The following is a 13,376-nucleotide window of genomic DNA, read 5'->3' as shown; positions in this document are numbered from 1 at the left end:
TTCAAATCTGGCCTTAGGTGCTTTTCTCTATCTTTATGTTTCTGTCTGTCTTCTGTCTCTCACCTCTCTCTCTCTCTCTCTCTCTCTCTCTCTCTCTCTCTCTCTCTCTCTCTCTCTCTCTCTCTCTCTCTCTCTCTCTCTCTTTCTGTGTGTGTGTGTGTGTGTGTGTGTGTGTGTGTGTGTGTGTGTGTGTGTTTCAATTCTGGTCAGCAAGTTTCTTTGAGAGGCAGTTTAATATACAGCAGAAACCTGGATTTGGAGTTGAAGGACCCAAGTTTAAATCTTATATCTACTATTTAGTAATATCTGTATCTACTTGGGCAAGTTAACTAACTTCTCCAGGTGCCAATATCTCTCAATCCCCCAGCCCTAAAAGGCGGGGCAGGATAGTCTCTAAACTCCCAGTCAGTAGAATCTATCTACATCTTTGATATTATGTTGAAATCCGTTATCCCATTTGACCCTCCCAAACCATCCCTGGGAAGTTATTATTTACCCATTGGATGGCTAAATGTTCTAAAGCTCACTGGACCTTAGTTCTCGGACCCGTATATCCAGGGGCTCATGAAGAAAAGTAGGCGGCCCCCTGAGGTCCCTTCCAGCCTTACGTCTATGATCCGGGGGTTCTAGAACCAATATCAAGACTCAAAGAGAGCTTTCTTCAAGAAAAACAAAATGATGGCTTGTGTGCCTGGGCTGGGGCACAGACCATGCTCCAAGCCTCTCTCTGCTATGGATTTACCCAGCCACCAAGCGGAAGCTCAGGGCCTCTGCAATCAGCTGATTGGGTGGAGGGAGGGAAGGGGAGGGGGGACTTTCTCTCTTTTACCTGCAGGCAGTGAGCGCTGTCCAGTCCACCTCCTCAGGGCTCGCAGCTCCTCTAGCACAGGCAGCAGCAGTGTGCTTGCTGTTGCTTCGGGCGCCCTCTGCCAGGCGCTCTCCAGCTTGGCCAGCCGGTGTGTCAGGCCCCGGCTGGCCAGCAGCAGTTCGTCCAGCATCTTGGCCAGCCGGATGGGCTCTGGGGCCGAGGCGCATGTGCGGGCCACGTCCGAGCGCAGGCCCTGAAGCTCTGCGGCCAACTGGCCCTCGGTCGCCTGCAGCAGCCTGTTCTCTCGCATCTGGGAGTTCTCCAGCATAATGAAGAGCTGGTCCCATGCAGTGCGCTCCCGGCGACAGTCACATGCTGAGCCTGAGTGAAGTGTAAGAGACTGGGGTCAAGGAATCAGGGAGAAGCCCCCGCCAGCTCTCCTCAGCAGTCCACTCTGCTTGGCGCAGAGTCTGCCGCCCTCCCGAGAGATGCTGGGAAAGTCTAGCAGAATGTTTCTGCTAGTCACACTTCCCAAGTCCCTTGCAAACCCGAAGAGTGCATGCAAGCCCCACAGGCTCTTCCTGGAATGCAAGAACTTTGTTATTTCTATAGTAAATCCCTTTTTCTTGGGGGAGGGAGGGAGGGAAGAATATAGACCCATCTGCAATTTACTCAGTCCAAGGAATGGGCCCACCCATGTGGAAAGCCCACAACTTTTCTGAATCCTCGGGTCTTGGACAGTTGATAACCTGTTGGGACTTACCCAGTTTCAGATTGTGAGTTTCAGAGGGCAGAATTCAAACCCTGGTTTTGGGGTCATGGGACCACAGATTTTGAATTAGAAGGTTCCTTAGGGGCACCTAGTACAATCTCCTCATTTTACAGATAGAACAGAGGCCCATGAAAGTTAAAGGACTTGCCCACAGTCTCACAGGGAAGTGCCAAAGATGCAATTTGAACCGTCTTCCTGACTCCCAACCCCATTGCCTCTCCGACCACTTCAACTCCCCCCTCCCTTTTTTGTACCTATATTAAGTTACTTTTTAAAGCTCTCTGCTCTAAGGAGCTCCCCCCCCCCCCCCCCCAAGGAAAGTCCTTAAACTATCTTATCCTTGCTCAGATACATACAGAGCAGGCTTTGAATAGTTGAGGATAGCAGATAAACAGTTAACAGGCACTTACTTTCGTCAGTGGGATGCATTCCATTCTCTATTTCATTATTCAAATTCAAGTACATGAGCTCATAGTCATCGCTGTCCTCTGCTGACAGAAAAGAGCAGAGGATGCAGAACAGAATTACTTGGAGATGTTGCATTTCTTCCCAGGAGAAGGAGAGAGAAGAGAAAGTACTTTTGCCGGATTTCTGCAGGAGTCTGCTAGGAGGGAGCTGACCTGGGATGGAAAAGAGAATGAGAGTGGGAGGCTGGGGAACCTCTTAATAAATGTTTGAGGTTGCCTGAAAGTGAATGAATGAGGAATGCTGGTGGCACGGGGGCTGGGGGCTGGAATAAGAATGCCTCTGATTATTGGAGGAAGGGAGGAGAAGGAGGGGGCATGGGCTAGCAGAGGCGGGGAAGTTAGGCAACACCAAACCCCCAAGGTTTGCTCTGTGGTCAGGTTAATTGAGGGAGGGGAAAGAAGGGGGGGAGGCGCTGAGGGCCTGGGTAAGTCTGTTCTTGCGAGACTTGCCCCTGGAGATTTAGATGTTGTAATGTGAATTGGTAACCCTGATGGAAGAAAGCTGCTGGTGGGGTAGGAGTAGAAATACATCAGAATGAGAAGGAAAAGAAGAAAAGAGAGATATTGGGCTGGGCAGGAGTGAAGATGGAGGAGAGGGGGATGTGGAAGTCGTGTTTTCACAGTTCTTTCAGTCCTCAAACTTTTTAGTTTTGATTTTTTTTACTCTTCATTCCCTATACCCTGATTTTACAAGCCTCAGTTGCCCAGAATTTTAGATGAATTCCAATATAAAAAAGGTAAAATCCAGTGTATAGAAATGCCTGATCTATTAGGAACTTATCCTGTTTTCATTCCAGCTATAGTTTAATCATATTTCCCAATACTCTTGCTAGGATATGTTTCAAAAGTTTTAAACAAAGTTTTGAGAGCTGGGAATGGGGAGGGCAAGGACAGGGGAGACCTGGAAAAGAATAATATACAAATCATAGAGATGTTTGTTTACTTCTCTCAATAATAAATCTCTGGCGGGGGGAGCTCTAAGGAAACTAGCTTACTCTATCGGGCTTGGAGATCAGGATCATATTTCAAGAGTGAATTTAGGTTGTGACTATTTGTGATTTCTGTGCTGAAGTATGTTTATGAATTTGTAGCTCAATTTGGTTCCCACTTTTATTGTTTCTTTTCTTACCTTTGTGGTCTCCAGTTCAACTGAAAAGTGAACAAATGCCCTCCCTCCATATACACATTAAATTTCTAACATTGGATAAGTCTTTTTATAATTACATATCAGTTTTATGCCTCCCTAAAAATTGGCACTTTGAGCAGCTGGATAGTATGACTCTGACTGACACTCTGACTGACAGAGTGACTCTTTTATTATAGTTTTTATTTCTGGAAGAGGTCGTGGAATTCAAAACAAGTGTTTATTCTCTCTGGACTGGCGACCAGTCGCCGGAATGTAAACTGTTGCCTGGCACTCACCATTGGGCCATTTACTTTCGAGATCTCTGGACAATTTCTCTAAGCTGTGAGAGATCAAGCTGTGCATTTGAACCAGCCGATTCTGAGATGCTTCTGCCTTACTGTAGTGTGCAGGTGCCTAACTTGAATCTGAAGGAGACTCTCAAGGAGATGAGTGCTGTGTGTTGGAAGGGAGGATGCAGAGTTGAAGCCCAGATTTTATCTGGAGAGATCAATAATCTCCCTGGGGAAAGTGATGGCCACATGTCTACTCAAGCTCTACCAAATCCGAGCTCCAAGTGAACAAACCAGGATCAGGAATGGATCTTCTTTGATAATTAGGAATCCAGTCTGAAGGTAGAGATAGATATAGGACCTTGATGCATCTCCCCAGACTCCTTGTTTTCTGAAACTTCATGAGCTCTGCCTTTAATAGCTAAAGCCCAAGATCCAAAAAACAGATTCAAGGCCTGTTACTTACTCCTGCTAGAATGGTTTTTGGCTGGCTTGCCTAGGAAGGTGTCAGACATGAGGAAAATATCCTGGGTGTGGTACTTAGTAGAAGGCAATAATCCATTAGACTGAGTTCCTTGAGAGCAGAGACTGTATTTTGCCTTTCTCTGACCTCCCTCATGCTTAGCAAGGTGCTTAATAATGCTAGTTGATTTGATTCCATTGACCCAAATAGAAGGAGTGTTACTTTCTGAGGAATCTGTACTGGCCCCAAAGGAAAGCATTGAGGTGGGAATCTCACCTATGTTTGAGTCTAGCACTTAGTTCTGTGAACTTTTACCTAGGAGAGATGGACAAACTTGGACTGTGCTCATGGGAATTTCTACAGATAGGGTAGTAGAGAACTAGAGGAATGCAACTTCCCAGGACTTCCAGGGAACAAACTAGAGATTATCCCTCTCATTTAGAATGGGGAAAGCACCATAAATCCTGAAGAAGGGAGACATTCCTATGGGAGAATCATTTGAAGAAAGATTCACAAGGGATGGTCCCCAGATAGTTGAGAAATATGGTGACAGATTTCACCCACAATACAATGATCCAGTTATAAAATGAGTTAAAGCAACTTATGTTTACTCACAAGAAAACCCACAATAAGGTCAGTTTAGGGTCCATCTCCTCCCCAAAGCCTTCCCTGAGCACCCTACTCAGTTCTTAGTGCTTTCTTGTCTTCTCAAATTACTTTGTATCATCTATGAAATTTCTATTCCAGGACTGCTAACACTACCATCACTCCCATGCTCTGCCCCAGAATAATATATTCTTCTTGAGATCCAGAATTGTTTCCAGATTCTCTGACCTGGTTCTCAAACATACTAGTGCCCAGAGTTCAGCATTGTTGATCTATTAAAGTGAAATTCTTATTGTAAAGACAATAGTAATGATGTCTCAATGTTTCCCAAGAGATTTTGATATTCTTAAGAAAGTATTGAGTTCTTCCAATGCCCTGTGTGTAGTGGGCACACAAAGAGGTTTATTGGTGTGAAGTCCAGAGACTTGTATCAGCCCTCTACTACTGAGAGATAGATAGTATGGTGCAGTAGAAAAGCTCTATGGCTTAGAGTAAGATCTGTGTTCAAATCCTAACTGTGTTTCTTAATATCTCTGTGACCTTAGATAAGTTTTTTAACTTCTGTGAGGTTAAATTTTTCTTTCTGAAAAATGAGTGGCCTGGGACTACTGATTTTAAAGTTCTCTTTGAGCTCTGACATCCCATGGTTCTGGGTGGTATAAGTAGAAAGTAGTAACTCATTTCCATTTTGGGAAAAGTCTTGCTTTTCAGTCTCACCTCATATGTTGCTGCTGCTGCTGAAAGGCACCATCAAGGATTTCTGGTTTCCTCTAGAGCCAAACTTTGATCATTCTGAGTTTTAGAACTTTCTGGACTTTACCAATGTTTTCTTAGCTCAGCTCTTAAAAATACTCTGCGTGGGAGTGAATACTCAAACACATGAATGCATGTGTACTTATGTTCAAGCCCTGATTTTTGGTTCATGAATGTATTTCTTCTATACACAAAACTCCATTTTAAAGTAGATAGGAGCATAATGGTCCCTGTTCAAGGCATCCCTGGAAATCAGCTGCTCTGAGGCTTATAAGTACTTGAGAGTATTCTGAGAGGAAAGATGGTTTCTATAGTGATAAACAGATCCTTCCCATGTGTTCTTTTCATGATGAATGGCTATAGTTTATGTAACATGCCTTCTTGATGCTCTGCAGTTTCAAAACTGCTTGTCCATGCGTGTCTTTGTGGTAAGTCATGAGTGACACATAAGTTATACCTTGGTGTCCCCTAAAAGGCTCTTAGAATTTCAAATTCTAATCATCTTTGTTCCTCCTTTATCATGAAAAGTAAAGCATTCGCTGCAATAGAGATGGAGAGATTCTCTGCCCAGTTTGTTGTCACACGAGTAGCGAAGAGATTCTGCTTAATGAACTCACTTCCTCAAAAGGAAATCATTGAAACTCAGAAGATTGGATAAAATTAGTTCTAAGTAAATTTCTTCGGATCCATTTCTGAATGTGAAAAAAAAAGTAATGCATGATTTCCATGTCGATTGTCTTCATCTGCAAAGGAGGACAGAAATGCATTCTGTTGCTTCCTTTTCTTTGTTTCATTTCCCCTCCTATTTATGATAGATTATGATTAAAGAGGACCCAGCACTTGTTTATCTGTCATCCTCTCTCTGCACTGATTCCTTCTTAAAGTATTGGTTCTGTTTCTGCCAAATTCTTCTGCTTGGCCCACATTGTTTCACTCAATCCAAACCATCATTAGGCAATCATGTTTCTCATCAATAGATACCCCACTCATGGAATAAGCTCTGATAGCAGTGTAGGACCAGGGATTTGAGGGAACTGGGATCACTGTTTGTTACTGCTAGGCTCAGGAAAGGAAAGGGTGATTTATCTGTATCCTTCAGTAAGTGCCCAAGTCCCATCGATCCTCGTTAGTTCAGTCCTAACATCATTAATGTCTCTCATGAGCTGAGAAAGTTGGGAAACTCAAGTGAATGAACTGACTTTATTATCCTTTTAACAGGCAACTCCATGTTGTTGCGTGTTTTGCCTTCAGTGTATGAAGCGCAACCCCAGCCAATTAATAGCCATGTGATGGAGCTGGTGGCCCTGATGTGTCAACTAGAGCCAACAGAACAATACCATCTTCTAAGGCTGTTGCAGATAATGGCAAGAAGAAAAGAGTCCATGGTAAAGACATATTTCATATGGTTGTGTGTGTTTATAAAAGTAATAAGAATACCAGATTCTTTATATAGTCTTTTTTTAAAAAGTCTTTTGTATATGAATATATTTTAAAAGTATTTTCTATGTGTGTGTATCCATGTATATACACATATATGCATGCACGCATGCATACATATATGTTGGGTGTGTTTCTATAAATCTCAGGTGAGCTGTACAACAAAGCTATGAGGTAAGTACTATAGACATCATCATCCCTGTTTTATGGATGAGGATACCAAGGCTTGGGGGATTAAGTGGCTTGCCCATAGTCACACAACTAGCACGTGCCTGAGATGAGAGGTGAGGACAAGATTTTCTGGCTCCAAGACCAGGACACTGTATACTATGCCACCCTGCCTCTCAAGGGCAGATGCCCTTGTGTGTGTGTGTGTGTGTGTGAGGCTACACTATGGACTTGGGAGAGAGGGAGTAAGCTGTATTTAGCACAAACTCACCTATCTTGAAATGAAATGAATCAGTCAATTACAGAGCATTCACTAAGGACCTCCTTGCTTGCTTCATGCCAGTCATCAGGCTAAATCCTAAGAATCCAGAGATGAAACTGAACCTTTCTCTTGCCCTCAAGGAGCTTACACTGTATTAGAAGATGTGCATCTATACTACAGAGTAAAACCAAACCACTCATCTGTTTTTCCTGGAACCAAGTAAATGAGGAGATAATAGGCAGAGGCTGGGACCAATAATTGGGAAGAATGAGTGAGTGACCCACAAATCTTTGGCCATTCTGTATGGAACTGTCTGAATGTCAATGGCAGTGCTTGAAGTGGCCCCCCAGAAGCTACAATTTCCCACATAGGTAGCTGAAGCAGTGAGAAAGAACCAGCACAAATGGCCTGAGTCAATGGAAAATCTACTTGTATTGTTATGGTTGTTGTCATTTTTCAGTCATGTGCAGTTCTTCATGACCTCATTTGGCGTTTTCCTGGCCGAGATCCTGGAGTGGTTTTCCATTTCCTTCTCCAGTTCATTCTGTAGATGAGGAAACTAAGGCAAACAAAATTAAGTGACTTGACCAAGGTCACACACAGCTAATAAGTGTCTGAGGCCAAATTTGAACTCAGATTTTCTTAACTCGGGGGCTAGCACTCTATCCACTGAACAGGGACCTATTTTCATGGTTTTGGTTTTTTTTTTGTCCTTTGGTCTAAGACATATGACTTCTTTCCATTACAGTTCTTGAAATGACAAATACTTGGCCACCATCTATTTGTCTGCTGAGTTTCCATACAACAATAAGAGCACACCTGGGCTCAGAAGCTTGCCTGGGTGCATCTGTGGTTAAATGACTGTCATCAGTGTGTCTCTGGCTTCCACTGAGCTAATTCCAGCTGCTTTCTGATTCTAGTGCCCTATTTATTGCCATACGTACATGTTAGTTCATGTTGAATGTCCTTGAAGCAAGTCCCAGCCATGCTTCATGCATGATTGCCCTCATGCAGTCATACAATGTTGTTGGACCCAATCCAATTGTAACTAATTGCTGAGTGTCAGAGACCTGGTTGCCCAGTTGCTGAGTGATTTCTATGCCTCCACCTTCTTTTACATAATGGCTTCTTCCCCATTAGTAAGTTAATTATAGTAGAGGGGAGGACAAGAAAAGAAAGTGAAATTCATCTCTCTCCATAAATCCATATTCTGTCTGATTGTATATAAAGCTAGTTAAAGGATTTCTTGAGAGAGGAAGTTGAAATAGGTTCTTATATAGTAACTTTTTTGAAGTGGCAAAGAACCAGGAACAATAATAATACCCATTGCCCAGGGAATGACTGAACAAAAGGGGCATAGGCATAGAATCAAAGGGAATGAACCTAGAGAGCTCCCATTATTCCTTTCTGGTTTTAGAACCAATGATTCCCATGATCTTTATATGTTAACTTCCCCTCTCTGATCCTCCTTCTTCCTTCAAATCAAACACTTTGAGTTGTTTGCTTGTTTGTTTTGTTTTGTTTTTCCAATAGGCTTCCATGCTCTCTTGCCTGGCATCTCCTTTTGATCAGTCTCATGCAAAGTTGAAGTAATTCTTTGGAGTTATCAATTCTCTTTGTAGTAACAGAGCAAATTTTCTGGATTCAAAGTAACTGACCTGGGCTCAAATACTCAAATTAATCTGAAGCTTTACTGATATAGGATCTTCTTTCAGTGATACTGATTGAAACCTAGCCATGCCTACTGATTTTGTATTATACTTTTCCATGTCTTTCCACATGTTCAACACACAGGGTCCCTCCAATATGGTGGTACTTTGCTTGCTTTTTCTTGACAGTATGGGAACTAATGAGACATACGTGTTGTTCATTAATTATTCATTGTTCTCATCCCATGTCCAGCTACTATTCCTTTTTGCTTAACTATTTCTTCAATTCAATTTCCACACCTAGTTCTCCTTTCTAATTTCTTATTTGTAATGTCTCACAATCTACTCACATTTCCCCATACATTTATTTGTTGACTTCTGTATGAAATCAATTTTCAATTCCTTGAAGTCATCCATGATGCAGAATTATGCCACAGCTGATGTAAATGAGAATCAAAGCTATATTCTTAGCTTTGATATAGTCCCACTCTAAACAATTGAGTTAACAGGACCATATAACTCATGTGAGTGTGAATGCTGTGTGATTACCCTCTCCCTAGGGCTTATGTTCTTAACATTTGACATCAAAAGAGATTCTGAGATATAGAAGAAAGGAAAAAGTACTATTTTCTTCTGGTAGGTATTTAGGCACAGGAAGCATTCTTTTTGTAATGTGAATGCTAATTTCTCAGACTCATTCTCCATCACTACAGCAAGGAACATCACTGGTACCATGGAAACTACTGGCTCAAGAATGATATTTTCTTGAATCCAATCCTGGTTCTTCCATTTATTCTCTGTATGCTCTTGAGTCAGTTACTTAAATTCTTTGGAATCTGGTTTCTCTTTTATAAAAAAGAGAGGTATGGTCTAGAAGAGATGATTTCTTCCACCTCAGAATCTGTAATTTATATCTAAACAGAAGGTAATAGTAGAGAATAGAAAGAAACATTACATTCAGAAGACCTGGGCTCTGATCTTGAGTGCATAACTTAGTAACTGTTTCACCATGACCATGGCACTCAACCTTATAGTTGTTATATATTTAGAGCTAATGGGGACATTAGAGGCCATCAAAACCAGCCCCTCCATTCTACAGATGAGGGAACTGAACCAGGAGAGGGTAAGTGACTTGCTCACACAATTAGTAACGATCTGAGACATGATTTGAACCCACTTCCTATCCATTGTACCATACAGTCTTCTAGACTTCAATTTCCTTCTCTCTAAAGAGGGAAATACAAACTATTTGAAGTACAAAATAAAAGGGTTCTTATCATTGATTAGCTTGGAGAAAAGTAATGTTCTATTGCTAATAATAATAACAGAAATGATTGTTCCACAGTGAGATATGTAAAATCCAGTGGAATTATTCTTTGGCTCTGGGAGGGGAGAGAGGGGAGGGAGGAGAGGAGAGAAAGAACATGAATCATGTAACCATGGAAAAATATTCTAAATTAGTTAATTGAATGAATTAATTAAAAAAAAAGAAATGACTGTTCCAGCTCTTATTTTGAGAAGAATTTACAGTTGGCATACCCTATTTGCACAGAGTCCTCATATCTATGAGAAATGCAGAAATGGTTATCTTTATTTTACAGATGAGAAAGCTGATGTTCAAAGGTGTTGATTGACCTGCCCAAGATCACAAAGCCAATAAGTAGTAGACCTAAAGCCCAGACCCAAATCTTCTGACATGTTGGCTTGTGCTTTTTTCATTAGCCAGAGACATACCATGACATGGTCTTAAATTGTGGTTTCCATTTTGCTTATATTAGTGATTACTCTTCTTCTTGCTCTTATCCCAGATTTACTTATCCTATCACAGGTTTCTCTTTTTTCCCTGGTAGACTATAAACTCTCTGAGGACAAGGGCTATTTCTTTTTTTGACTTTATATCACCATTGCCTGGCACAGTTAGTACCTGATGCATAGCAGTTGTATGAGAAATTATTTTTAACTGATTGATTACATTAGATGAATTGTTATGGGCAATTGTGACAAAGCTCATATATGTTTACTTAGGATCTATTCACCAATTTAAATAAGGAGAAGGAGCCACAAAAATTTAGAAGCACATGACAGAGGGAGTCTGGTGTTTACATGGATCACAGAAATAAAGAGCAAGGTCTATAAAATGGAATATTGAGGAAAGGGCCAGGAAATGTGCAAGCAGTTTCCCCTTTTGACAGCCTGGGGTTAAGTATGTTCACTTGACCTAAGCATCTGGCTGATATTTCCGCTATATGTTGCCAGGGACCTCTTTTGGCCTCCTGCTAGGACACAAAATCACTGTCCAACTCAAAGAGGCAGTATTTATAGTCCTGCTCATTCATATATTCCATTTTCCCAAACCCAACATTGAAAGGATCTTCCAGCAATCATACATGGCTACACATTTCAAGGGTTGTTGGTACAATGGTCTTAGCTATCGCAAACCTTCCTCTATCTAACTAAGCATGTCTGTGGTTATATAAATAGTCAATCATTATAAGGGTGATCAGTCAAACACTAATGCAATTAAATCATTTGCTTCACCATTACTATTTGCCTTCACTTAGGATGCACCAACATAAGTCCAGAAGGGTAGTGAGAGACAGAGTGGTATAGTAGCTAGAGAGCCAGGCTTGGAATGAGTAAGACTTGGTATGAACATTTGGTTCTGACAGATGTGTGGCTTAAGCAAGTCACTCAACCTGCAAATTCCCTGGCTTAAGCAACTAGCCAGGATTATAAGTCACAGAGAAGTGGCTCATTTACATTGGAAGAAGGGACTTTCCACACTAGGAGCTCCCTATGCTGATGCAATTATAGCAGAGGTTCAGATACCCCCCACATATAATCCCAAATTCAAAGTCAAAAAGGATTTTATTGAGTTACATAAACGACTTCTAAGTCACAAAGTGTTATGTTGGACAGCGCCCTAAATGAGGAAGTAGAAGATGTTTCCCAACTTTTCTAGCCTCTTTTGCTTTGTCTTTAAAACAAGTAGGAAAAGTTGTTGAACTAGGTGCCTTCAAAGCTCCCTTCCAGCTCTGATAAGAGAAGTCTCCCTGGAGAGTTACAGTCAGAAATAGAGATTGAGAGCTAGAAGAGAATTTGGAGATCATTTGCCCCAGCCTCATCACTTTCTAGAGAAGATGCCCCAAGAAGTGAAGTGACCTGCTAAGGTTAAACTAGTAAGTAAGCATGTAGGATCAGGGTCAGAAATAGAGTAGCATTTCTATAAACACATACACAGGCAGCTAAGTGGCACAGCAGATAGAGTGCCTAGTCTGGTGTCTGGGAAACCTGAGTTCAGATCCGGACTCAGATACTTACTGGCTGTGTGACCCTGGGCATGGCACTTAATGCTGTTTGCCTCAGTTTTCTCATCTGTAAAATGAAATGGATTAGGAAATGGCAAATCCCTCTAGCATCTTTGCCAAGAAAATCCCAAATGGCATCAGGAAAAGTCAGAAAGAACTGAAAAATGACTGAACAACAACACTGCATATACATATACTTATTGCATATATGTATACACATACACATTAAACATACATATATGCAACATACTTGTGCATGTACATATACATATACATGAGATCTTTGGGGATTTCAGCTCAGGTCATCCAACTCTGAACAGAGCAATAGGACCATTGTATTCTCGTGCCTCCCTACTCTGTTTCAAGAAGGATGGATGATTCTGCCATCTATGCTGCTCTGTTCTGTGATGAGGAGATGCCCCACTCCTTAGCTCTCTTGCTTTAGAGAGGAATAGATTTTGGTAACTAAGGAACTTGACAGAGACAAAATGAGTCAGTATTTCCTATCCAATGAATCGTACCTTTTTGTTCTCATATTTGGGGAATGCGAGGATAGTGTTGAATTAGATTGTTACTGAGGTTCCTTCCACCTCTAGATCTCTGGTTTGATTATCCTTATAGGCAGCTATCAAAATACACAGGGCATTGGGAAACCTCCTTGGCTTTTTTGAGTGGTCCATCATTTCCATGTCACATTTTCCCAATTTGAGGATTTTGGTTAAAGTACTCAAGAATCCAGCATTTTTAATATCTTCTATTTTCCTTTAAATTTTAATACTCTCCCCATTTTGGCTTAAAGGAATGCCAGTATTCCAGAGGAGCCTATAACTCATCAGAATTTTATTTACAAAGGATTAGTGGTAGCAGAGGCCTTTGTAAACATTCTTCTTTCTCTCTTTATGAGGAGAGTCCAGTCTTTTCAAAATCAAGTAAACTGGAGCCATCAACAATTTTATTTTGATTTGAAATTCCAAACTTGTGAGGTTTGAATGGGTTCCAGATATGGCAATGTGTATTTTCCTCATCTCTATCTACTAAGTGTGTTTCTTAGCTCTCATCATTAGCAGGGACTTGTAGGGGGATTAATTAAAAAAAATAGATCAGTTTCAGAAAAATGATAAAGTAATTACTTGCCTCCAGCACTGTTGGCTTCATGAGAGCGCCTCAATATGGGCCCGCTTGTGTGATTAATTTTACTTTTTCAAAAGGCAGCTGGATTGTATTGGAAGGGCCGGTCATATTCTCTCTGTTAGCTATAGATTCTTCT

The 13,376-nt window shown here is 41.4% G+C and overlaps 2 protein-coding genes across 6 annotated transcripts in view; one reads left to right on the top strand and one right to left on the bottom strand.

The window, feature by feature from the left end:
- Positions 1-13,376, top strand: part of VEPH1 (ventricular zone expressed PH domain containing 1) — a 232,780-nt gene that overhangs the window by 57,801 nt on the left and 161,603 nt on the right. For all 5 annotated transcript variants that reach the window (XM_007502316.3, XM_001363287.4, XM_007502315.3 and 2 more), the window contains one exon: positions 6,504-6,670. In XM_007502316.3, the coding sequence (XP_007502378.2) occupies positions 6,504-6,670 (167 nt within the window). The remainder of the gene's footprint in view (positions 1-6,503; positions 6,671-13,376) is intronic.
- PTX3 (pentraxin 3) overlaps positions 1-13,376 on the bottom strand; it is a 101,051-nt gene that overhangs the window by 6,125 nt on the left and 81,550 nt on the right. The window contains exons 3-4 of the mRNA XM_007502314.3: positions 1,991-2,200; positions 830-1,189 (exon numbers count right to left, since the gene is read on the bottom strand). Coding sequence (XP_007502376.2) covers positions 830-1,189; positions 1,991-2,200 — 570 coding nt within the window. The remainder of the gene's footprint in view (positions 1-829; positions 1,190-1,990; positions 2,201-13,376) is intronic.

This window comes from Monodelphis domestica, chromosome 8 (genome assembly GCF_027887165.1).
Source record: "Monodelphis domestica isolate mMonDom1 chromosome 8, mMonDom1.pri, whole genome shotgun sequence".
Classification (NCBI taxonomy): domain Eukaryota; kingdom Metazoa; phylum Chordata; class Mammalia; order Didelphimorphia; family Didelphidae; genus Monodelphis; species Monodelphis domestica.
The sequence above is the reverse complement of the archived record's forward strand: the minus strand, read 5'-3'. Positions and strand labels throughout refer to the sequence as shown.